This window comes from Camellia sinensis, chromosome 13 (assembly GCF_055761805.1).
Source record: "Camellia sinensis isolate YWXY chromosome 13, ASM5576180v1, whole genome shotgun sequence".
NCBI lineage: Eukaryota > Viridiplantae > Streptophyta > Magnoliopsida > Ericales > Theaceae > Camellia > Camellia sinensis.
The window spans coordinates 133,313,654-133,337,203 of record NC_138973.1 but is presented as its reverse complement, the minus strand read 5'-3'; the positions used below and the strand labels follow the sequence as shown (position 1 = coordinate 133,337,203).

Below are 23,550 nucleotides of genomic sequence, written 5' to 3'. Positions count from 1 at the left end.
GTCTGCCCAAACAAACATGGCCATTGGGGATTCTTATTTGATCTATTATATTCTTGATCTATTATTGAAATATCAAATAATGTATGGAACACAGAGCATATTTTTTTTTTTTATTATTTGCTCTTACCGGTCGACCCCCCGGACGACCTGTGTTTTGATGACAATTACAAATTCACCGTTGGAGTGACTGATATCAGATAGAGGGATTCGTGCTTTTTTTTTTACTCAGATTTGATGAAATATTTGATGTACCGTTGGAGATGCCCTAACATGATACCTCCTTGAAGTTTTTGACTTCAAAATTTGACATTCAAAAAAGTAAAGTTGCAACCAAGTAAAGCATGAATCCATCTAGCATTCATGAACACACCAACGAAAAGGTGAGGGTGTGTTTGGTTCAATTTTCAAATCAAATTTTCGAAACTCAAAATCCAAAACTTGCTTGCTTGATTTAGGGTTTTTGAAAACTCATTCTAAAAATCAAAATTCAAAACCCTAAACTCTAAGAAATTTTAATAGAGATTTCTAATAATAAATAAGAACCCTAAACCCTAAGAAATTTCAATGGGGATTTCCAAAAAAAAAAAAAAAAGAAAAGAAAAGAAAAGAAAAGAAAGAAAACCTTAAATTATAAAAAATTTCAATTTGGATGATAATGAATCAGAGGGAAGAATAGCCGTGTGTGGTGTCTTTGAACTTGTATGCTGTGGTGTGTACTAAAGAAAAATGTTAGAGACCTTAAAAGTTTTATCAAATGTCTTATATAAGTATGAGACTCATATTATGTGGTTCCATAGCCATACGAGATATTTTGTAAAAGAAAAATAATTTGGATCTCTAATTGCTTGTGTCAGCATCCAATTTCCATGCGGGTCGCACAATACGATGTTACAGTTCTTCTTTACATCTCACCACTTAAAAGGGGTAACAGCTATAAGCACACAACAGAGTGGAAAATATTATGCTAAGATTACAGGGAATACAAAATAACCATAAATAGTTATTTAAGATAAAACTTTAACATAACTTAATTTGAATAAACAAATTATTTAATTAACAGAAGCTAAAATACAGAAATTATGTAAACAAATAACCATAACCATGATACAGAAATTGTTTTGTTTTGTTTTTGTTTTTTTTCTTTTATTTTCTTTTCTTTTTGTTTTGTTTTGTTACATTATTTTCAAATGTATGAGTGCATTGGTATCTCAATTATTAAAGGGGGTGGCAGTGATATTGCAAGAAAACAGAGGCTTATGAGTGTAATTTGCCCTTAATTAATTGATAATATCTTTATCGGTAAAGAAATATAGGAACCTCATATCTTTTTTGGGTGAAGCTGAATAGAACCTCATATCTTTCTGGGTGTATAAATATCGGAACCTCGTATCTTTGTTTGGGTGAAGGTGAATAGAACCTCATTATCAGAAATGGAGAATTTGACGAACGAAGCTCTTGAAGCTCCGCGAGATTTTGAAAACTTCTCTGCACTCAATTGTATCGATCTTTCAAGCCCAGACATTCTTAACTCTGTTTCTTTACTCAAACAGGTACACACACACACTCTCTCTCTCTCTCTGTCTCTCATATATCTGGTTTTTTTGATTGATTGATTATATACGGATCGGAAAATTATTAGTTGGTGTGTAGCGTCATGTGATCAATCACAATCCACACAATACAACCAACCAATAACATGTCCGATTGTTGATGTTTGGTGCTTTAAGCACGATCAGATTATAAGCGGTGCTCAACTTGGGATCTTATTGGCAAATTTACACTTTTGCATCCTATACTTTACCTACAAACTGAGATTTTAGTAGAAGTATATTATAGATGATAAGGCTAGCATAGAAGGACTAAAGTGAGATTGTGGTAAAAATATAAGGTTGCATCTTATAGTTTACCTTCAATCTCATTTGATCCGTTCAACTTTTAATTATCTCACTCAGCTACTCTATTTTGAGTCAAGTTGCAATTAGGCTCAATCTTATAATAGCATTTGAAAAATTAACACAAAAATTAACTTGGATGGGTTTGGATTATAGATTTGGATAGAGATCTAGAAATCGAAATAGTTGGTGAAAATATAACTATATTTCATTTATATTTCACTCTTTTTGTTTTTTTTTTTTTTTTTTTGAAATCTCTATCCAAATTGATGATCTAAAAGTGTGAGATTTTAGGACCGTACCTGGATCGTAAGAGCTAGAGCGGAAGGACTAAAGTGAGATTGCGGTAAAAATATAAGGTGCTAAGTGTAATGAATATTTTTGTGATTGTTCTCTGCTCGTTTTGAAATGCCGCTTGTATATGTGGGGCCAAATTATAACTTGATTCAAAGTCTAGGGATTGACCGGAACAATTAAAAGGTCAAGGGGAAAGTGAGATTGAATGTCAAGTGTAGGGGTATAAACTGTAATTGATTCTTATGCCACTATTTGTTTGGATTATGGGAAAGCAAAGTAAAATTTCTGAATTTTCATAGGTTTTGAACTATGGAAAAAATAGAAAACTTATTTTAACCAACCCAAATAGTACTGTGAACAACCTATTGAATCAAATATTGAAATCCCATTTATGAATTGAATTTAGGATAAAATGTCATTTTTTATGCTTCTCTTTTAAACTTAACATTTACAAAAATTAGTCAATTTTCTGTACAGTGAAATGTGGATGATCAAGAGCTTTTGACTGCAATGTCATTATTAGTTTTTTTTTTTTTTTTTTTTGAACCATAAAAATAGCCAATGCCATTAGGTTAGTTAGTATTTAGTTGCTCAATTGTGTTACCATTTCTTTGTATGAGTCAGTCATTGAACTAAAGTACCCTATTGTTTTATTTTAATCTCTCTCTTTTTCACACACACCGTTTTTTGTTAATTGGTTTTTATATCCTGGCTTATCCTTTGCTTCCTCTCTTTTCTACAGGCATGTTTGGATTCTGGGTTTTTCTATGTGATCAATCATGGAATCAGCCAGGAATTTATGGATGAGGTTTTTTACCAAAGCAAAAGTTTTTTTGATTTACCAGTAAGTGAGAAAATGAAGGTTCTTAGAAACAAGAAACATCGAGGTTACACTCCCCTTTTCAATCAAAGTTTGGATCCTGGCAATCAAATACATGGTTTGTTCTGCTATCATTTTTCTAGTGTCACACTACTTTTTAGCAATAAGCAGAAAAGTGAATATCAGATCAATATGATGTTTTTTTTAATACAAGTTGACATCAATTGTATAGCTTGGTATGTGCATGACATGTATGTGTATATATATGTATATATTGTGCTTGTACGATCATGCGTGTCAAGAAGTGGCTTGAGTGCTAGGAAAATTAGACTTTCGCCTAACATCCCCACATAGTAAGAGGCCCCACTTTTATATAGTTTAATATGATAAATATAAATTTGCAATCACACTAACTGTTGAAAAAGTAGGGTTAGTTGTCTTAAATTTGCATTTGGAATTTTTGTACAAGATGATATCAATGTTTAAATTTGTTTTGGGAATTGAAAGTTTTAAATTAAGTTTTGCAAGCTGAAGGGAGCACTTCAATTGATATATTGAATAATTAAAGAAAACTAAAATTTCTAATGCATCCATGATTATAAAATTTCCCCTTCCAAACACACATTAATCATAAGAAAAAAAAAATATAAGAAACAATAATTTGTAATTTTGCATTTGAAAAGAAAAGAAACAATAAGTGAACTACCCACAATATCAATTACAAATGATATGTTAGAACACTTGAATGTAATTTGTAATTTTGCATTTGAAAAGAAAAGAAAAATATATTTCAAATGAAGATCTTAAAAAGGCTTCATTTATGTTTTTTATGCCTTAGGCCTCGAACAAACTTGAGCCTATATGCATTCATATATGTTCTTGTTTACAAAATTATATTGTTGCCTTCCTACTTCGAGATGCCGCCCACATTGTTTTATTTTTTATATTGTTCCATTCTTTTCTTCTTCCAGTTGATCCATTTTTCTTGATTTATTGTTGTTTAAATTTAAACTAATTATAACAGAGAGATCCTTGTTGCATAAAAAAGAAAAATATTGATTATCCTATTTTACGGATATAGGAGATTATAAGGAGGGATTTGTGATTGGAATAGAAGTACCTGAAAACGATCCTGACATAGAAAAGCCATTATACGGACCAAATGTCTGGCCCCCTTCTGGTAAGCTACAAAATCCATTCAAGTCTTAAGAAAGTGCAAAGTATGAGTAGTTCATGCCGTGTCCCAATCATCTCTCTCTCTCTCTCTCTCTCTCTCTCTCTCTCTCTCTCACACACACACACACACACACACACACACACACACACACACACATCAGAGCTTAATTCAACTTGATGTGATTTAAGCATTTGAGCATTCTTCGTGGTATTGGTTTTGTAATCAGTATTAACCCCTTTGGTCTTTTGGCCGTTTGAAAGATATCTTGCCTGGATGGAGGGAAACTATGGAGAAATATCATAGAGAGGCACTGTAAGTTTTGTTCAAGTTTAATCTTTTTGTAATGAACTTCATATACTACTGGCAGATGTATTTGCTGCTTTGTATCAAACATTATAACTCTCCATGCAGCAAATAGAATTATCTTGTCTTGTTTTGGTGTCTAAGCAGAAATGCTGCATCATATTATTTTCTTATTGTTATCTAATATGAATACCCTATTGTCAATTTAAAAGTATTGCATTAGACTAATAAATCTTGGAAAATATCACATTATGGGAAGGATAACTTCATATCAAATATTGGAAGTTCTATATATACTAAAGAAAGGCTTAGGGATGTGAGCTAAGAGCATAGACCGAAGAACTGCAGGAGAGAACTCATACCTTTATCCCATCTGGTCTTGATGGCACAGCCTGGTGGGTCTTGCAAAGCTTGGTTGACGAGTTTGTCTGTTGTAATTATACGAGCTCATCCCTTGCCATGAAAATTTTATGGTGATGGATGATAATAATATTCTAAGACCATGAAGATTCATATTTATATATATTTTCATTATGAAAACGTGGCATGTATTGCTTTTTAATCTATATTGTCCAGACTTTTTAACTTCAATTCTTACATGTTTTCCCAATCACTCTTAAGATCTTTTATATTTTGATACATTTTTGGTGATGCAAATTAGCATAAAATATGCTGCATAACTTGAGGAATAATAACAAAGAATTAGGTTGAGTGAGTTGTTTTAGCCACTGAGGTATATTTCTAAACACCATTGTTAAATTGGGACATGTATAAAACCAATCCAGATAGTTGTTCTATTGGGAGTTGTTCTCCTTTCCCACTAGAAATTCATTTGTAGAAAAATAGCAATTACCTATCATTCCATTTAAGCCTTGTGACTTGTTCAGCCATGATTTCATGCTTTCAGTTTTATATATATGACATTGTTCATATGATTGTTTATATGCATGCTAGTGAGGTGACAAAAGCAATTTCAAGGATCATAGCTCTTGCACTTAACCTCGAGGTTGACTTTTTTGATAGACAAGAAATGCTTGGGAAGCCTATTGCAACCTTGCGTCTGCTACACTATGAAGGTGAAAATTAAATTGAAGATCATGGAATTCTAATGTAATTGATGTCACCTGTATCATGACAAGTGTTTGGTTATTCTTCAGGTAGTGTTTCTGATCCGATGAAGGGAATATATGGAGCAGGTGCACATTCTGATTTTGGTTTGATAACGCTCTTGGCAACAGATGACGTCTATGGTCTCCAAGTACTGATATAGTTAAGAATTTGAATTGTATTTCTAATATATTTTGTGAGAAAGGGATTGTGATCTTTTCAATTTATTACAGATATGCAAGGATAAGGATGCTAAACCTCAGAAGTGGGAATTTGTAGCACCATTAAAAGGGTTAGTAAATAGAATCTTCAAAGACTTGATTGGTTCCAAAGGCACTGCCTAGGATTGGTTTTCAGTTATCAAAAAATAAAGGAAGAAAACTTTACATAATTCTGGACAATATTAGACACCATTCTTGGAGCTAGTGTAAGTTTTCTACATGTTTTTGTGATCATGCGCTGAGGTTAAATGAAAGGGACCATATATTACATTTAGATGCTACAATTTGACGTAGAATGAATCTTTTACTATATTATTAGCATTTTCTTACTGTCTTGATGTTTGAAATCTAACTTTCAGAGCATTTATAGTGAATCTTGGTGACATGCTAGAGCGCTGGAGCAACTGTATTTTCAGGTAATGTGCATTTGCCAAAGTTCCTAAATGATGGTTTTGTAGCTTCATGACAATCAGTCGGATTATTATTATTATTTTTTTCTAGTTGTTTATTGTGAGATAATATTGAGTACGATATGGGACATTGCCTTCTTTAGAGCAAAAAATTGCAGAACAATAATTTCTCATTGCCACCACCATGAATGCCAATTTTTCTAGTATGTGGTCTGAGTGTTGGGATTATAATTTTATGGTACTTGGGTATCTGTGTTCACTTGCTTAATTTTGTCCAGGTCCACGTTGCATCGAGTGCTGGGTAATGGTCAAGAGAGATATTCGGTAAGGCCCCTTTAGAAGCTTTTGAATGTTGTCTAATTGCATAGTCTACAAGGGATGTTGATAATGAAAAGTTTGCCGCCTTATGCAATATTATCGTCTAACATACACAATGGCCCTTTTTGTTTTTTTGCTTTCATTTTATTCGATTTATATATATTTATTTATTGTTATTATTTTTTCATTGAGCAGATTGCATACTTTGTGCAGCCTAGTCACGATTGTCTTGTTGAATGCTTGCCCACCTGCCAGTCGCAAGAGAACCCTCCCAAGTAAGTATCAATTGAACACAGATAAACTGTTCATACCTGCATTGATCTAAGTATGAACACACATTAACCATTGATAACTGCAACTGATCTGAGGATGCATGATCACAAATTAATTATCACCCACACAATGACGTGAGGAGCATTGACGTCATAATTACGTGCAACATATGTGGACAAGTGGGAACCTCTAATTGTACTCCAAAACAATGGTTGGATCCCCCTTCCTTTGGACACCCCATTCTCGAATTTAAATTTTGTTGATTTTCTTTGAACACCCTAATTAATTCCCACCGTACCCGCACCCGTCCAACCTATCGGCCAGCCACCCAGCGCACCAGTGCCACCTCCACCACCCCTTCCTTTCCCTCCCCTTCTCTCCCCACTGCCTGTTGCCCCCTCCCCGTGCTCCCCAATACCCCCTCTCCTTTCTTCTTGATGCCCCCCACCTCTCTGCAACACCCCACAGCCCTCTCCTGACCTTTTTCTCAAACCCTAATCCAAACCACATCACCCACCATCGCCAAAGGAGAGATAGAGAAAATGGGTAGGAGGTGGGCAACAGAGGGGGGAGCCATGGGGGAGTTTCTTAAGTGGGGGAAAGAAAGAGGAGATGGTGTAGATGAGCTTTCAAGGTGGTACCGAGGGTGGGTAGGGGGCTGGGGGACGCGGGAGGGTCTAGCTGGAGCTGGTTTAGGGTTGTCTTTTTTTTGTAATTTGACATAGAGGTCAAATGGTATTAAGAAAGGGGAAAAATTCACTTTTACTCCTTGTGCTTTGAGTTTGGGGCACTTTACCTATTCGTGATTCAAATATAGATGGTTTAATTAATAAAATTTGTGATTAATTTAAGATTAGGTGTATAATACCAGAGATAAAGAGGATTAATGTTAACGGATGTTAGATTGCAATTTAGTCCAAACCATAATGGGGCAAATATGCCTATATTTAAATCACATGTGGGTAAAGTAATCCGGCCTCAAACGATAAGGGGATAAAGTGAAATTTGAAAAAAAATACCAAATTTGGGATGTCTTAACAATATCTTTGGGATGCATTTAAAGGCTCCCTGGATAACTGAGTTGGCTTCTAATTAAAATTTAAAACCTTTTTGCATTAATAAAAATGCATAAAGGATATGCACCACTTCTTTGTTTTCGTGAAGTTTCTCTATTTTTTACTGCTTCTTTTCCACCAGGTTTCCTCCTATCAAATGTGAAACTTACATCCTCCAGCGGTACAAGGATACTTATGCTGTTCTCGAGTCATACGAAAAATGATTCACCAAACTCTGTTGTCAATATTACTGGGATTTTCGCTTCAAGTGTAGAACACAGAGGTTAGCTCCTTCCTGCCACAGTTTGTATGGAAACAGGTTCTCTTAGTTGAATATTGGAGAAATATCATGTAATCTTTTTTTGGTTGCAAATGTAATGTTGATATATATGTAAAACATGTATGAGAATGTGCGAAATATTTATTAAAATTTTAACTTTTTTTTTGTATATTTTATTTTTACATTATTTGATCAATTGCAGGATTTTTATTTTGTATGCTACATTTACGTTTGAAAGAGTTCACAAAGCAAATAATTAGGTTATGTTGTGCATTGTGGAGAAAATAAGTTTTCACTATGGACCTATATTTGGTTAATATACATGTTCCATTCATTTGACATTTGATTAATGGTTGTAATTGCCACAAGTTGCACTACTGTTTGGTAATGTTTTTGTTTTTAATTTTTATTTTCATTTTCTGGAAAATGCAAAATAAATATTTTTGCAAATTATTTATTACTGGAAATGATTTTTGTAAAAATTTTCTGAAAACAATTCACTTTAAAAAAAATTAAAGTGACTATGTATCCCATCATGTGTTTTATAGGTTATTCATGTAATTTTCATTCAGCTATGACTTATCTTCATGTGAATTGGACCACATCGTTGTCTCATTTGGGCTCACCATATTCTTATTTTGAGTGTGTCTTGAATCTGTCCAACTGCTATTTCTCCTATTCTAATGGCTATATTTGCTCTCCAATGGTCAAATGAAGATGAGGGATTATAAATAGAAAATCTACATTCATCTACAAGTGAGAGAGAGGATAATCTCCAAAAGAGGAGAAAATACAATAATTTTATATTGTAACTTTCATTTCATCTCTATGAGCTTTAATTGTTTAAATCCAACTCTTTAGGAGTTTTATCGTACAAAATGCTTTACGCATTTTTTTTTAATCTACAAATCATCTATAAATGGTTGTTATACCCATGAGCTTCATTACGAGTGTTTGAGAGAGAAACACTTGAGAGATTTGATAACACCAAAAAGTGGGCTGTTTTGGTGAGTTTATTTTTTGGAATTTTTGGAGCAAAATTATTGTTGTAAAAGTCTTGCAAGTATCCGGTAAACTTGCTGGTGAAAATCTATTAGATGAATAGTGAAAATACTCGAGGGGGAGCCTTGAGGAGTGGATGTAAACTAGGATGGAAACCGAACCACTATAAATCTTGTGTTTGCCTTCTCTCTCTATCTCTCCTTTATATTTATAATTGCTGCTCTGTTGTGCTTTGACTTGATTTGCTCACACACATTATTGCTCATATTTTATATGTTCATTCTTTTATTTTACTTGAGCAAGTTAATTTTATTGAATTATTTTATTTTAAGTCATATTTACCAACTTAATTTCCCCCCCTCTTGTGTTGTCAACGTGGTGTGACACTATGAAAAAAAGTTCAACCTTGCTCTGTTTGTTACATATATAAGCAAGTTCAAATTAAATTTTTAGGCTTGTTTAATAAACCCAGTAAGAGCTCAACTCTACTTGTTACATATATAAGCGAGTTCAAATTAAATTTTTAGGTTTGTTTAACAAATTCAATAAGAGTTCAACTCTGCTCAGTTTATTACATACATAAACAATGTCAAACCAATCTTTTGAGCTCGTTTAATAAATGAATCACTCAAGGTTCAAGTCAATTTTTTTCTTCATTATTGAGTTTCAAACCAAACTCGAGCATAACTTCATTATTAAGTTTCAAACCAAAATCGATCATTATTGAGTTTCAAACCAAACTTTATCATTTTTCTTCATTATTAAGTTTCAAACCAAACTTGAATATAATTAATATTAAGGAACTGAGCTGAGCTCAAGCATTAATTAGTATAAATATTCAAGCTCAACTCAAACTTTTCTTTTTTGAGCTAGATAAACAAACCAGTTCAACTCGGCTCATTTGCCACACTGGCCACTAAGAACTCACAACTACGAACTCACAACTACGAACTGAGCTGAGCTCAAGCATTAATTACTATAAATATTCAAGCTCAACTCAAACTTTTCTTTTTTGAGCTTGATAGACAAACGAGCTCAGCTCAGCTCATTTGCCACACTGGCCACTAAGAACTAACAACTCAAAGAAATAGGTCAATGGGGGAAGATACAATTTAGCTTTGGGCCAAAGAACACGGGGATTGATTTATTAAAAAACATTGTATTCTATTACAATTACACATAGAAGGCAGTTAGGCTGAAAATCCTTTGTCCAGCTCTGACGCTCTCTCATATCCTTTTATTTTGAACTCTCTCTATCATACGATTCAAGTGAAGCTTAGCATCAAAAGTTAGTAATACATCTTGAGAATGACAAGCTTGGCATTCCAAATCCTCAATTGAGGCAAGTGGTTGATTCTACAAGTACCACCACATCGGATGCTTCACAGGTCAGTTTGAATTTCTCCATATTTCCACAGCTTTTGTGACTTCATAGAGACTACTAAACTGGTAGTGAGTAGCAAGTAGAGACTGAAGTTGACAATGTTTAAACTATAACTAACCTTTCATCCAACCCGACTCTTACTGTCATTGTTCTAATATAAACTCTAAAGGTTACAACACCACAAAAGTTCCGAAACACCATGATTGGAATGTAGAGGGAAAAGGAGAGACGCCAAACAAGAATATATAAGACTCTGAAGAAACACACTACATTAACTACTAGCCATAGTTTCTGCTCACAATTCAACAATTCATCGGAAGCTTCTGTAATTGGGAGTATACATGTAGCTTTCAGCGTACTTCACCAGAATATCAGGCCGAGGGAGACGTGTTGCCAACCCTAGGAAACATTGTGAAAGTCATAAAAATAAACATGCTTCAAGGGGCAATTACAGCGGAGGTAAGACACATGAAGCAACCAAAGGTACACTTACTAACTCACCAAGTTCATATGCTTTAGCAGCCACATTAGCAGCAATGTGGCCAGAGATCTTTCTAATATTAGAAAATGGTGGATAGATCAAACCCTTGCCCAAATTCTCTTTTGTTACTTGCTCAGCCAAAGCCTCTGTTGTTACAAAGGAAAGTAGATGATTCAGATACAAAGGTTAACCATTCTATCTATTTGTTGTGCGTATCGCCTGGAATTACAATTTAATAGGTTTCACCAAAAGTTTTCCATAGTGCTTCACACATGATTATGGGCAACCCAGTGTAAAAAACTTATGTTAAAAGGATATCTAGAGAGGGCAAGATGTACAGAGACTGTTTCAATGACTTGAACCTGCGCCACCAGGGATGCTAATGGCAAATCGCCCTTACAGAACCAGATCACACATCAAGGGAATAAAACAAACACAAGGTGTTTTTTGAGTTTACATTCTATTGGAATCTGAGTAAACATCTCAGAACTTTTTCTAAAGAGTGTCGATTCATTATTTATGACTTGCATAGTTATGTGACCAGGGAAAGGGAAAAAAATAATAAAGCATAGGTAAAATGAAATAAATTAAAGGAATGAATTCCTTGCTCTTCAATTAGCAAGTAAATTGTATTCAACTTATAATGTATCTAATTATGTAATATGTAGTGCACTTACAGGTTGCCAGAAGCATTTCATCGTGTGCACAAATTGCACTAGAGATGACCAAACCCAAACCAAATCTAGGGAAAATATATGCATTATTTACCTGAATTGATCACTAAAAAACAAAAAAACAAAAGGTGCCATCAAAATCAGTTTTTAGTATCCATCTCAGATGTATTAAGTATATAACACCAAAAAACTAGAAGTATAAAGTAATAGAACCTGGCCAGGTAGATAGAGTTTGCCATTGTATTCGACAGGGTCAATTGGACTTCCACTGGCAAAAATTGCATGTCCCTTTTTTAGAGTAGAGAAATTTATTAGTTTTGTATTTAAATCCAATCAGATATTACTTTGCATCAAAACATCAAATTATAGGATAAGAAAAAATGCATAATTTATTTTTACCTGACTCCAGCTGTAAGCTTCTTCAACTGTGCACTCAGATTGCGAGGTTGGGTTGGAGAGAGCCATAATGAGAGGTTTCTGCATGCCATTCATTTAGAATCTTATTATAAAATTTTGGAGAGAGAGAGAGAGAGAGAGAGAGAGAGAGAGTACCTCATTGAAGGAGGCCATGGCCTCAATCACCTCTTTTGTGAATGTTCTTCCCACTCTAGATGAACCAAATGGACTTCCAAAGGTACACTCACTAACTCACCAAGTTCATATTCTTTAGCAGCTACATCAGCAGCAAATGCGGGCCGAGATCTTTCTGATATTAGAGAATGGTGGATAGATCAAACCCTTGTCGAAGTTCTCTTTTGTTACTTGCCCAGCCAAAGCCTCTGCTGTTACAAAGGAGAGTAGATGGTTTAGATACAAAGGTGAACCATTCTAGCTATTTGTTGTGCCCGTTTGCATAGAAGTAACTTCAATTAAATAGGTTTTGCCAAATGTTTTCCATTGTGTTTCGCACATGATTATGGGCGGCCTAGTGTATGAAGCTTCTGCTAAAACAGGGATCTAGAGAGGATAAGATGTACATAGTCTTTCTTTCATTTTTGAAGAGATTATGTCTATGACTCAAACCTGTGCTACTAGGGATGCTAATGGCAAGCCTTACCATTGAGCCAAATCGCCCTAACAAAACCAGATCACACATCAAGGGAATAAAACAAACACAAGGTGTCATTTAGTTTACATTCTATTGGAATCTGAGTAAACATCTCAAAACTTTTTCTAAGAGTTTATTCATTATTGATGCCCTATATAGATATGTGACCAAAGGAAATGGAAAAAAAAAAATAAAGCAAAGTAAAATGAAATAAAATAAAGGAAAGAATTCCTTTCTCTTCAATTAGCAAGTAAATTGTATTCAACTTATAATATATCTAATTATGTTATATGTAGTGTACTTACAGGCTGCCAGAAGCATTTTATCATGTACACAAATTGCACCAGAGATGACCAAACCTAAACCAAATCCAGGGAAAATATATGCATTATTTGCCTGAATGGATCACAAAAGAAAAAAGAAAGAAGAAAAGGCCATCAAAATTAGTTTTTAGTATCCATCTCAGATGTATTAAGGATTTTACACCAAAAAACTAGAAGTACAAAGTAAAAGACCCTGGCCAGGTACAAGAATTTGCCGTTGTATTCCATAGGGTCAAATGGACTTCCACTGGCAAAAATTGCATGTCCCTTTTTTCAGAACAAAGAAATTTGTTAGTTTTGTATTTAAATCCAATCATACATTACTTTACATTAAAGCATCAAATTATGGGATAAGAAAAAATACATAATTTATATTTACCTGACTCCAGGTGTAAGCTTCTTCAGCCGTGCACAAAGATTGTGAGGTTGGGTTGGAGAGAGCCATAATGAGAGGTTTCTGCATGCCATTCATTTAAAGTCTTGCGAGAAAATTTTGTATAGAGAGAGAGAGAGAGAGAGTAGCTCATTGAAGGAGGCCATGGCCTTGATCACCTCTTTTGTGAATGTTCTTTCCACTCTAGATGAACCAATTAGAACTGTCGGCTTGATAGCCTGATGACATTTGAAAATGAAATGGCGTCCAATAATCACTGAGAACTATCTTCTTATAATAAAATATAGACACAAAGGGAATGCATCAAACCTTGACAGCATCTAAAAGATCCTTAACGGGTTTACGTTCGGGAGCCCAAGGTTATGATTAATCCCTGCAACAGAAATCACATGCTATGATTAATGCAAGACACAAGTGCCAAAAAAGGTAAAAATTGAAACAAAATAAAAATATGAACAGTCATGATCGACTAAATATCCATCATTTAGCAAGGAACGTTTACTAGACTTTTGACTACCTTTGAGTCCACAAGCCAAATCTTCTTTTGCATCTCTTCCAAAGGAGCTTTGGTCTATAACAGACGAATAAAATAAGAGAATCACCAAGCAATCGTGAGAATATATATTGTATATATGGTATGATTGTGTAAAAATACGAATCTTTGTATTTCCTTTTTCATTTAGGCTATATAAATCGATGACCTCTTTGTAAACAATACACAATTGAATATATGAATTCTTTTAGAATAGGTACATGGCATCAGAGCCGTGTTTGTAACCTTAGTGCTGTTATCTTCCGCAGTTGTCTCTAGTCAATCTCTGTGCTCATAAACCCTAGCACCGTCATTTACCTCAGCCATCAGTCTATGTGCTCGCGAGCCCTAGCCATCAATCTGTGTGTTCACGAGCCCTAGCATGGTCGTCTCCCTCAGCCCTTTCTGCTGAGTCTTGTCGTCATTTCGTCGTCGTCTCCCTCAGTCATTTGCTTCGCCTTGTCTCATCTCTGCTTCATCTCATCTCGGATTACATTGTCACGACCTCTGTATCTCTCTCTCTCTCTCTGCTCATGTAGCTTGGTTTGGTTTGGGGTTAATAAACTCAAAATTTATTTTAGATTTATTATTGTTTGACCCAACACCTTCTGAATATTATAATTCTATAACCCTTGTTTCATTATAATGTTGGACACTAAAACCCAAGCTATCAAGTGCAAACTCACTGGTAACAATTATGCCTAATGAGCCAGTGTTATGAAGAACTTCTTTCTTGGTAAAAAAAAAATGGGGATATGTTTTTGGTTCTGTTCCTCAGCCATTGGACTCGAAGGCGGAAGGATATCTGACTTCCTGTGATACCTGGGATTGTGATAATGCCCAAGTTCTGACCTGGTTTCATAATTCTGTGGATGACTGTATTGGAATGATGTTTTCTAAATATAGTACTGCCAAGGAGGTGTGAGATTATTTACTGGGTGTTTATCAGCAGTCCAACTTTGCCAAGCAGTATGAGTTGGAAATAACTATTCAGAGTGCTCATCAACGAGATCAGACTATTCAGGATTTCTATATTGAGATGACAAGTCATTGGGATCAATTGGCTCTCATGGAACCATCCAGCCTCAAGGTATTAGACACTTATGTTGAGTTTCGAGAACAGGGTTGTTTAGTGTAGTTCTTAACGGCTCTTTCCCCCCAATGTGAGGCTATCCGTGGTGGCATCCTTCATCGGTCTCCTCTTCCCTCTGTGGACGCTATTGTTCGTGAGCTCTTTTTCGAGGAAACCCATCTTAAGACGGCCAGCCAGCCTCTGTCTCCATCTATCTTCTTGGCTCCTACTCAGCCTCTTCCGCTGTCAATCCCCTATCATCCACTTCAGGTCACTGCAAAGCCCAAGAAAGGGCCACTAGCCTCTGATGAGTGTGATTTTTGTCATCAGAAGGGACATTGGAAGTACAATTGTCCCAAGAAGGGTCGTCAGTCTGCTCAGTCTTCTCAACCGTCTCAGCCACAGTTCTGAGGTCCTGCTTCGAGTACTGTTCGCCCCCTTACTGCTTATACTGCCTTTACTCTTGCTTCTGATCCTGACTTGGCTTCCTTGAGTGCTCAGATTGCTTAGCTTCAGCATCTCTGGTCCATCTCTCAGTCATCTTCATCTGCCTCTGCTCTTACCTCTCGTCATTCAGGTTTGCTTGGGTCCTCTTCAAGTATTCCTTCCTCTGTCTGGCTTTTTGATTCTAGTGCATCTCATCATATGACTCCTCACCTTCCTTACTCCAAAACTAATGGGTTTGGTATGTCTATCTTATCTATTAGGTTTGTCTTATCCTCTGCCATGTCTACTGTTACCATTTCTTTATGTTCCTCAATTGTCTGTTAGCTTACTTTCTATCAGTCAGCTTGATGCTTTTGGTTTTGATGTTATCTTTTCTTCTTCTGTCTGTTGTGTGCAGGATCGGGTGTCCAAGAAGCAGATTGGGACCGGCTGTAGAGTTGGAGATCTCTATGTGGTGGAAAGTCTGCATCTTTCTTTTTCTACCTCCCCCGTTGCACTTTTATCTTTTCAGTTAGATTCTTAGTTGAGTCAGTTTTATTTATGGCATTCTCACTTAGGTCATTTGTCTGTTGACCGCTTGCGGTCTTTAGCTCAGTCAAGATTGTTAGGTAAAGTTTCTCCTAGTCAAATTAATGAATATCGAGGATGTAAATTTGCTAAAATGACAACTTTACCTTTTAATAACAATACTTTTATTTCTGCTTCCCCCTTTTCTCTTGTACATACTGATGTCTGGGGCCCTTCTCCTGTTCTCACTAAAGGGGGTTCTGCGTACTATGTGTCCTTTGTTGATGATTGTAGCCATTATATCTGTGTTTATCTTATGGCTCATAAATCTAACTTCTACCAGATATATCGTACCTTTTTGTCTATGATCACTACATAGTTTGGGGCCACAATTAAAATACTTCGGTCTCACTTGGGTGGGGAATACTTCAAAACTGAATTATGTGAGTATTTGGCTCTATTGGGTACCATTCACCAAACCTCCTATACTGATACCCTTGCCCAAAATGGTCGTGCTGAGCGTAAACACCGTTACCTCCTTAAGACGGCTCGATCTCTCCTTCGTTCTGCCTTTGTTCCGGCACCATTTTGGGGTGAGACAGTTCTTACTGCGGCTTTCCTCCTTAATCGCATGCTGACTTCCCTACTCTCCAGTCAGTCCCCTTATAAAGCTTTATATTCCCAACCTCTCAATTATTCCCTCCTACATGTCTTTGGGTCTACTTGTTTTGTCTTCCTTCCTCGTAAAGATAAGACCAAACTCAGTGCCCAGTCTGTCTTATGCGTCTTTTTAGGTTACAGTCTTACTCAGAAAGGCTACCGTTGATATGACCCTATCTCTCGTTGCCTTTGTGCCTCCCATCATGTTGCCTTTCTCGAACGTCTATTTACTTTCAGCTTCCCCCTCTCACTGCTCCTGTTTCCAAAGAGGATTTAGTTCACATTGATCCATTTTCTTCTGAGGTCCCGTCTGATGAGTACATCTCCACTGTTCCTCCTGAGGCCATTCCTACTTCTCTATCTGCGTCACCCATAGCTCTTTCTCCTCCTTCAGCTACATTTTCCCCTCCGTTGTTGGTCTATTCTAGTCGCCAGGCTCCCCCACCACCAGTTGTCTCTACTCTCGTTGTTGCTCCTTCTGCTTTTGACGACTCTGATCCTGCTATGCACTGATATTCTACTTGTGAGCATCGTCCTCCAAACAGGGTAGGTTGGTCTAATACATGTTTTTTTTGCTTCCTATCGTAGTTTTTTGTCTGTTAGTCATTCTTTTTCAGAACCACAGTCTTACATGGAGGCCTGTCAGGATCCTAATTGGGTTCAAGCTATGGAGGATGAGTTATTTGCCTTACAGAAGACTAACACTTGGGAGTTGGTTCCTTAGTCTGTTGGCAAGAATCTAGTTGGTTACCAATGGGTCTATAAAGTCAAGACTCATTCTGATGGTTCTCTCAAGTGCTACAAAGCTCGCTTGGTTGCCAAGGGTTTCTCACAAGAGTATGGTATTGATTATGAGGAGACATTTGCCCCGGTTGCAGAGATGACTACTGTCCATACCTTGATTTCTATTGCTACTATTCGACATTGGCCTCTCTATCAAATGGACGTTAAGAATGCTTTTCTTGATGGTCATCTCACTGAGGAGGTCTACATGCATCCTCTTGGTCTTCTTCACTCCTTTGGGTAGGTTTGTCATCTTCGGCGTGCTCTGTATGGTTTGAAGTAGTCTCCTCGTGCTTGGTATGATCGCTTTCAGACTGCCGTTACCGAGTTTGGGTTTCATCCTTCTGCTTCCGACTCTGCTTTGTTTCTAAGATATACCTTGGCTAGTTTTGTTGCTCTCCTACTTTATGTGGATGATATGATCATCACCGGATCTGACTCTTCTGCTATCTCTGAGATCAAGCAACATCTCTTCCGCACCTTCAAACTGAAGGATCTAGGTCCATTGCGGTATTTTCTTGGTATTGAGGTTGCCTCTTTTCCAAAGGGCTATTTTCTGTCTCAGGCCAAGTATGCTAATGAGGTTATTCAACGTGCCGGTCTTACTGATACACAGGTTTTTGATACACTTATTGAGCTTAATGTAAAGCTCAACTCTACTGATGGTGTCCCTCTGGATGATCCCACCTTCTATTGTGAGCTGGTGGGTTGTTTAGTTTATTTAACTGTCACTTTCTTTAATCTTGTTTATGTTGTTCATGTGGTTAGTTAGTTCGTTTCTGCTCCTCGTTCTATCCATTGGGCTGCTTTGGTTTGCATTCTTCGCTATCTCCAGGGTACCATCTTTCAGGGCTTGCTGTTGTCCTCTACTTCCTTTTTAGACCTGGTCGCCTATGCTGATTCTGATTGGGCTGGTGATGTTAATGATCTCAAGTCAACCTCTGGTTTCTATATGTTTCTTGGCGATTCCTTGATCTCTTGGAAAAGAAAGAAAAAAGCTGTTGTTGGTCGCTCTACTGCCGAAGTTGTGTATCGTGCTATGGCTCATGCTACTGCTGAGCTTGTTTGGCTTCGTTGTCTTCTCTCTGATTTGGGTGTACCTCAGTCTTCTCTGACCTCCCTCTGTTGTGACAACTGCAGTGCAATTCAAATTGCCCACAATATTGTCTTCCATGAATGGATGGAACACATTGAGATTGATTGTCATTTTGTCTGACAGCATCTGCAGTCTAGCTCTATCTCGCTTTCTTTTGTCTCCTCGGCTTTGCAACTTGCGGACTTCTTCACCAAGGCTCACACTACCACTCGGTTTCAGTTTCTTCTTAGCAAACTCTCAGTGTTTTCTGCTAAAACACCTTGAGTTTGAGCAGGGGCGTGAGAATATTTATTGTATATATGGCATGATTGTGTAAAAATAGGAATCTCTGTATTTCCTTTTTCTTTGTATTTCCTTTTTCAGTCCTAGGATTAGGCTATATAAATTGATGACCTCTTTGTAAACAATACACAATTGAATATACAAATTCTTTTAGAATACTTACAGCAACCACACGGAGGGTTGCTCTAAACATACTTTAAGAAATAACCTAAAGATAAAGTCCACATGGAAGCAAATGATTACCTGTTTTGACATCTCAAGAGCTATAAGTTCTGCTATTCCAGTTCCAGCCTACAATTCAGAGGACTAGAGTGAGATAGATAAAAATAAATTTGATTATGCATTCTTCTGTTGATGACCGATGCTTGATGATCTAGAAGCAGATTGCTGGAAAGGGATGACAAAATAAGAACTTGAAAATTAAAACTGCCTAACCAAAAAGATCCTCCCTCTCTCTCTCTCTCTCTCTCTCTTTTGACTGCGGGCGGGGGGCGGAGGGGGGGGGGAGTGAAATGCAAGACTATCATTATGCTCAAAACTGGGACTACTGAAAAACAATTAGAATGAATGAGGCTTCAATATGAGTGAGAGAGGGAATTCTTCTGCATGATCCTGTAGAGAGAAAATAGGTCTATAGTGTGAATACATTAATAAGTTTCCACTGAAGTTATTAGCTGCCCAATATTTTGACCTGCGCTGTCCCATGCTCCATATATTTAGTTTTTGATTTTCCTTAGAATGCCAAAATATAGATGAGATGAAAGAAGTAAAGCAGCAATTAGATTCTTACTTCCCCAGCACCAAAAAATAAAAATGTATGCTTAGCCAAGGTACCGCCAACTACTTCAGTACTGCAATAAGACCTGCAAGAACCACAGATGCTGTCCCCTGCAAAATTTAGACAACAACACAGGATTCCAAACCTGGATATCACCATGTTGCCATATACCTGAATATCATCACTGAAGAGAAGATGAGTAGAACCATATTTCTCTAGCAGCTCAAAAGCATTGTGGTTTGCAAAATCTACAAACTGTAAAGTGATGGTAAGAAATCAAACCAATATTAGAACAACATTAACAAGATTAAGCTTTGAAAATATTCAAACTAAAGCTGCAATCCAAACATGGTATAAAAAATTTTCTTAAGAATTTGTCTAGTTGAAAAAATTAGGGTTTTTTTTTTTTTTTTGGATTTTTACACTTTCAGATTCATATTTTCTTCTTAGCTTGTGTGTCCGAAGAGAGATATATAGAAGCTCCCAGTGTAATAAAGAAATAAAATACTTTTGAGGGCATTTTGATCATTGAAATGAAGGGTAAAAATGTCAATTTAAACATCTATAAGGGAAATTCTATTTCCACACACGTAACACTTAATGAAACTTTATTTTAATGATGATTATACCCTAAAATAAAATGACTATAATGGACGTTAAAATACACCTTTAATATTCTATTTCAATTTTCTTTATGTACATCTTTTTAAAACAAAAAAATCTCAGAATTTTCAAAAGGAAAACCTTTGGCTAGGTCACAGTAAATGTGGATGTAGATGGAAATTGCTTCATACCCATTTCTACACACTTCTCACATCAACAACAATTGCAAATTCCATGAATTCCCCCAAAACCATTTCCATTTCCTCCATCTATTTTCGTCTACTTTCCTAAGAAAATTCAATTTTCCCGACATAAGTATGCAGTTCAAGCGATTCACGGCCTCGAGCTCTTCGTCTAGCTCTTTTGAATAGAACCCATCTCAAGACCTCGTTGTTCTTCTTGAAGTTGAAGGGTGATAATCTAATTTTTTGCTACTACTATTTGTATCCACACAATACAATTTTTATAAGATCATAGGCAAGTTTGATTGTTTAGTCAAGTTTAAAACAAAATGGTAAATGCAATCACAAAATGGAAAATAGGAGATGCCTCACCTCAACAATGCAATGGAGGGTCATAATGGTGTTGTCAATGGAATAGAGGTCTTCAATGGAAGACTGTGGTCTTCACTTTGACTGTGGTTTTCTTTGTCTGGAATGGAATTGTAGTAACGGGTCTTCAATTTTCAACAAGTTTGTAAAAGGAGGGTTGAGGTGGTGTGGGTACAATGGTACGAGTGAATGGTATAATTGAAACATTTAGTGTATGGATTGAGAAGAATAATTAATAATTAAATTAATAAGTGTGTGCATTGAGAAATGATATGCACTGAGGTAAGTAGGTGTGTGAAAATAGAATTTACCCTTTATAAGTATTATAAAGGTAAAAATGCCATTTTAAGTTAGTTATCATCATTTTCCATTGGAGCTTGTATTTACACACCAATAATAATCTCAAAACACATCATTAAAGTCTTTAAATATTTATTACAATAATAGCCTTAAGTAAAATTACTATTAAAGACAATCATGGTCATCAAAGCAAATACACACCTCAAAATGCAAAAATTCTCATTGCACACCAAAGTGTTGAAAACGCTATACCCTCTTTTCTCCCCTACTTCCGTAGATTAGTTATTCTAATAGTCATGATAGCTCCTTGAAGTTTTTGGCTTGAAGATTTGACATTGAAAAAAGTAAAGTTGCAACCAAGTAAAGGATGAATCCATCTGGCATTGATGAGCACACCAACAAAAAGGTGAGGGTGTGTTTGGTTCAATTTTTAAATCAATTTTTCAAAATCCAAAACCCAAAACCCTAAACTCTAACAAATTTCAATGGAGATTTCCAATAATAAATAAAAATCCTAAACCCTAAGAAATTTCAATGGGGATTTCCCCCCTAAAAAAAAAAAAACCTTAAACTATAAAAAATTTCAATGTGAAATCTAGATTCCTAACCTTTTTATGGCATCCAAAAGTGATTCCTTTGATGACTGCCCAACAATTGCAAATTTTTGGGGTGATAATGCACTAGAGGGAAGAATGGTCGTTTGTGGTGTGTTTGAACTTGTGTGCTGTGGTTTGTACTAAATTAAGAGCCCTCTTAGGTAAGCCTTGCATACCACATGCAAAGTACATATACATTTTTATGTTTTTGGTTATACAAGTTTGTGTTACTAGTTATACAAATTTGTGTTAACACTTATATCAGGTCACCTTACAGGTAAAAGTAATCAAATAATATATTATATTATATATGTGTAAGTATTTTCAGAAAAATCTGTAAATTTTCACAAAAACGTGTAAGCCTCTGTACAAAATATTTGGAACAACACACAATGCGTAAGTTTTCACAAAGAATGTAAGTGATTTCACAATAATGCGTAAGTCAACACAATAAATCGTAAGTTTTTTTTCAAGAACTGACAACAACACAAAATGCATAAGTTTTCAGAAAGAACGTAAGTAATTTCACAAAAAAGCGTAAGTCAACACAAAAAGGCGCAAGTGTTTTTCAAGAACTAACAACAACACAAAATGCATAAGTTTTCACAAATAGTGTAAGTGATTTCACAAAAAAGCATAAGTCAACATAAAAACGGGTAAGTTTTTTTTTCAAGAACTAACAGCAACACAAAATGCGTAAGTTTTCACAGAGAATGTAAGTGATTTCACAAAAAAGTGTAAGTCAACACAAAAAAGCGTAATTTTTTTTCAAGAACTGACAACAACACAAAAGGCGTAAGTTTTCATATGTGTCAATAAAGTTACGATAAACTTACTGGGTTGCTATCCACGAGTTGTATTGAATGGTCGCACTGGGCTTCTCATTCTTTCACGTTTATTGATTTCTAGCACACAATAATGTCAACTTGAAAGTACTTGTTTTTCTAAATTTTGATTCTTTGTAAAACTCCATCTACGTTTTTCCTCTGACTTTTTTCTACAACTGTTATTTCTATTTGCAATCATATTTAATTACCAACACTGTACACATATTGCGTTTGCCAGCACTTGTAGTTACAATTATTTTGGACTTATAGTTGTTAATTGTCTTGTATGTGTGTCACTTTTGTCTAACACTTACAGAGAAGAAAGGAGCTTAAGGAAAGGTGGAAGGCGCTCCCCTCTGAAGAGAAGAAGAGGTTTGAGGAAATGGCTAAGGTGAGTGCCGAGGAACACGCCAAAGTTGTTCCACGTGCATCGAAATCTGAAAAGGTAATTGCGTGCTTCATGTTTTCATAAATCATTTGGCTAGGTCCTGCTTTCCAGACATTGTTGGTTCTATTTTTTTTTATTAATTTAAACTTAAAAGATTTGCAGACTAGAAAGCAAGTCCGCATATCACTGAAGTCAATTATTGATCTAGTTAATCGGTTTAACGAAGCACAAAAGCAGACAACCATTGAAATTGGGTTTGGTGGCCTCCTAGGGATGAAATGTACACGTATAGATCACGACTTTTGCAAATGGTTGGTACAAAACTTCGATTCTGACACTAGTTCATTGAACGTTTATGGTCGTCAACTGAGGCTCACCTATAAGGCAGTTAATGTTTTATTGGGCATACGGTCAAAAGGCAATGATGTGCAGTTGACTGGTTCATTAGACGCATATCCCAATATCTATGAAGAGGTTGGAGTTGTTAAGGGAGTCATTCCTTTGAACCAGTTGAGGCTTTATCTAACCAAGACTGATGGTGTGGAGGACGAGTTTCAGAGGAAATATGAGCTGTACGTGTTGGGGGCTATGTTGTGTCCTACCACAATGGCTGCATTAAGTCCATCGTCCATTCATGTCATAAAGGACGTCAATGGTATGCGAGCTTGT

The 23,550-nt window shown here is 36.1% G+C and overlaps 1 protein-coding gene and 2 pseudogenes across 11 annotated transcripts; 1 reads left to right on the top strand and 2 right to left on the bottom strand.

Annotated features, from left to right (window-relative positions):
* The first annotated feature begins 1,310 nt into the window (after positions 1 to 1,310).
* LOC114281128 (azadirone synthase LFS) lies at positions 1,311 to 8,349 on the top strand. 11 transcript variants are annotated; one of them, XM_082903437.1, is made up of 12 exons: positions 1,386 to 1,550; positions 2,187 to 2,251; positions 2,932 to 3,127; positions 4,091 to 4,189; positions 4,447 to 4,498; positions 5,444 to 5,565; positions 5,647 to 5,747; positions 5,830 to 5,888; positions 6,177 to 6,233; positions 6,506 to 6,551; positions 6,741 to 6,820; positions 8,016 to 8,349. In XM_082903437.1, the coding sequence occupies exons 3-12, from the start codon at positions 2,989 to 2,991 to the stop codon at positions 8,095 to 8,097; spliced, it is 837 nt and encodes a 278-aa protein (XP_082759563.1). In that variant the 5' UTR covers positions 1,386 to 1,550; positions 2,187 to 2,251; positions 2,932 to 2,988; the 3' UTR covers positions 8,098 to 8,349. The 11 variants fall into 11 exon arrangements, with proteins under 11 accessions (XP_082759555.1, XP_082759554.1, XP_082759553.1 ...); XM_082903429.1 differs by lacking the exon at positions 2,187 to 2,251 and having other exon boundaries at positions 1,311 to 1,550; positions 6,759 to 6,820; XM_082903428.1 differs by lacking the exon at positions 2,187 to 2,251 and having other exon boundaries at positions 1,311 to 1,550.
* A 2,117-nt stretch (positions 8,350 to 10,466) lies between these two features.
* The window catches only part of LOC114270930 (NADP-dependent malic enzyme-like), a 61,454-nt pseudogene continuing 48,370 nt past the window's right edge, over positions 10,467 to 23,550 (bottom strand).
* On the bottom strand, positions 13,800 to 20,488 carry LOC114290077 (NADP-dependent malic enzyme-like; annotated as a pseudogene).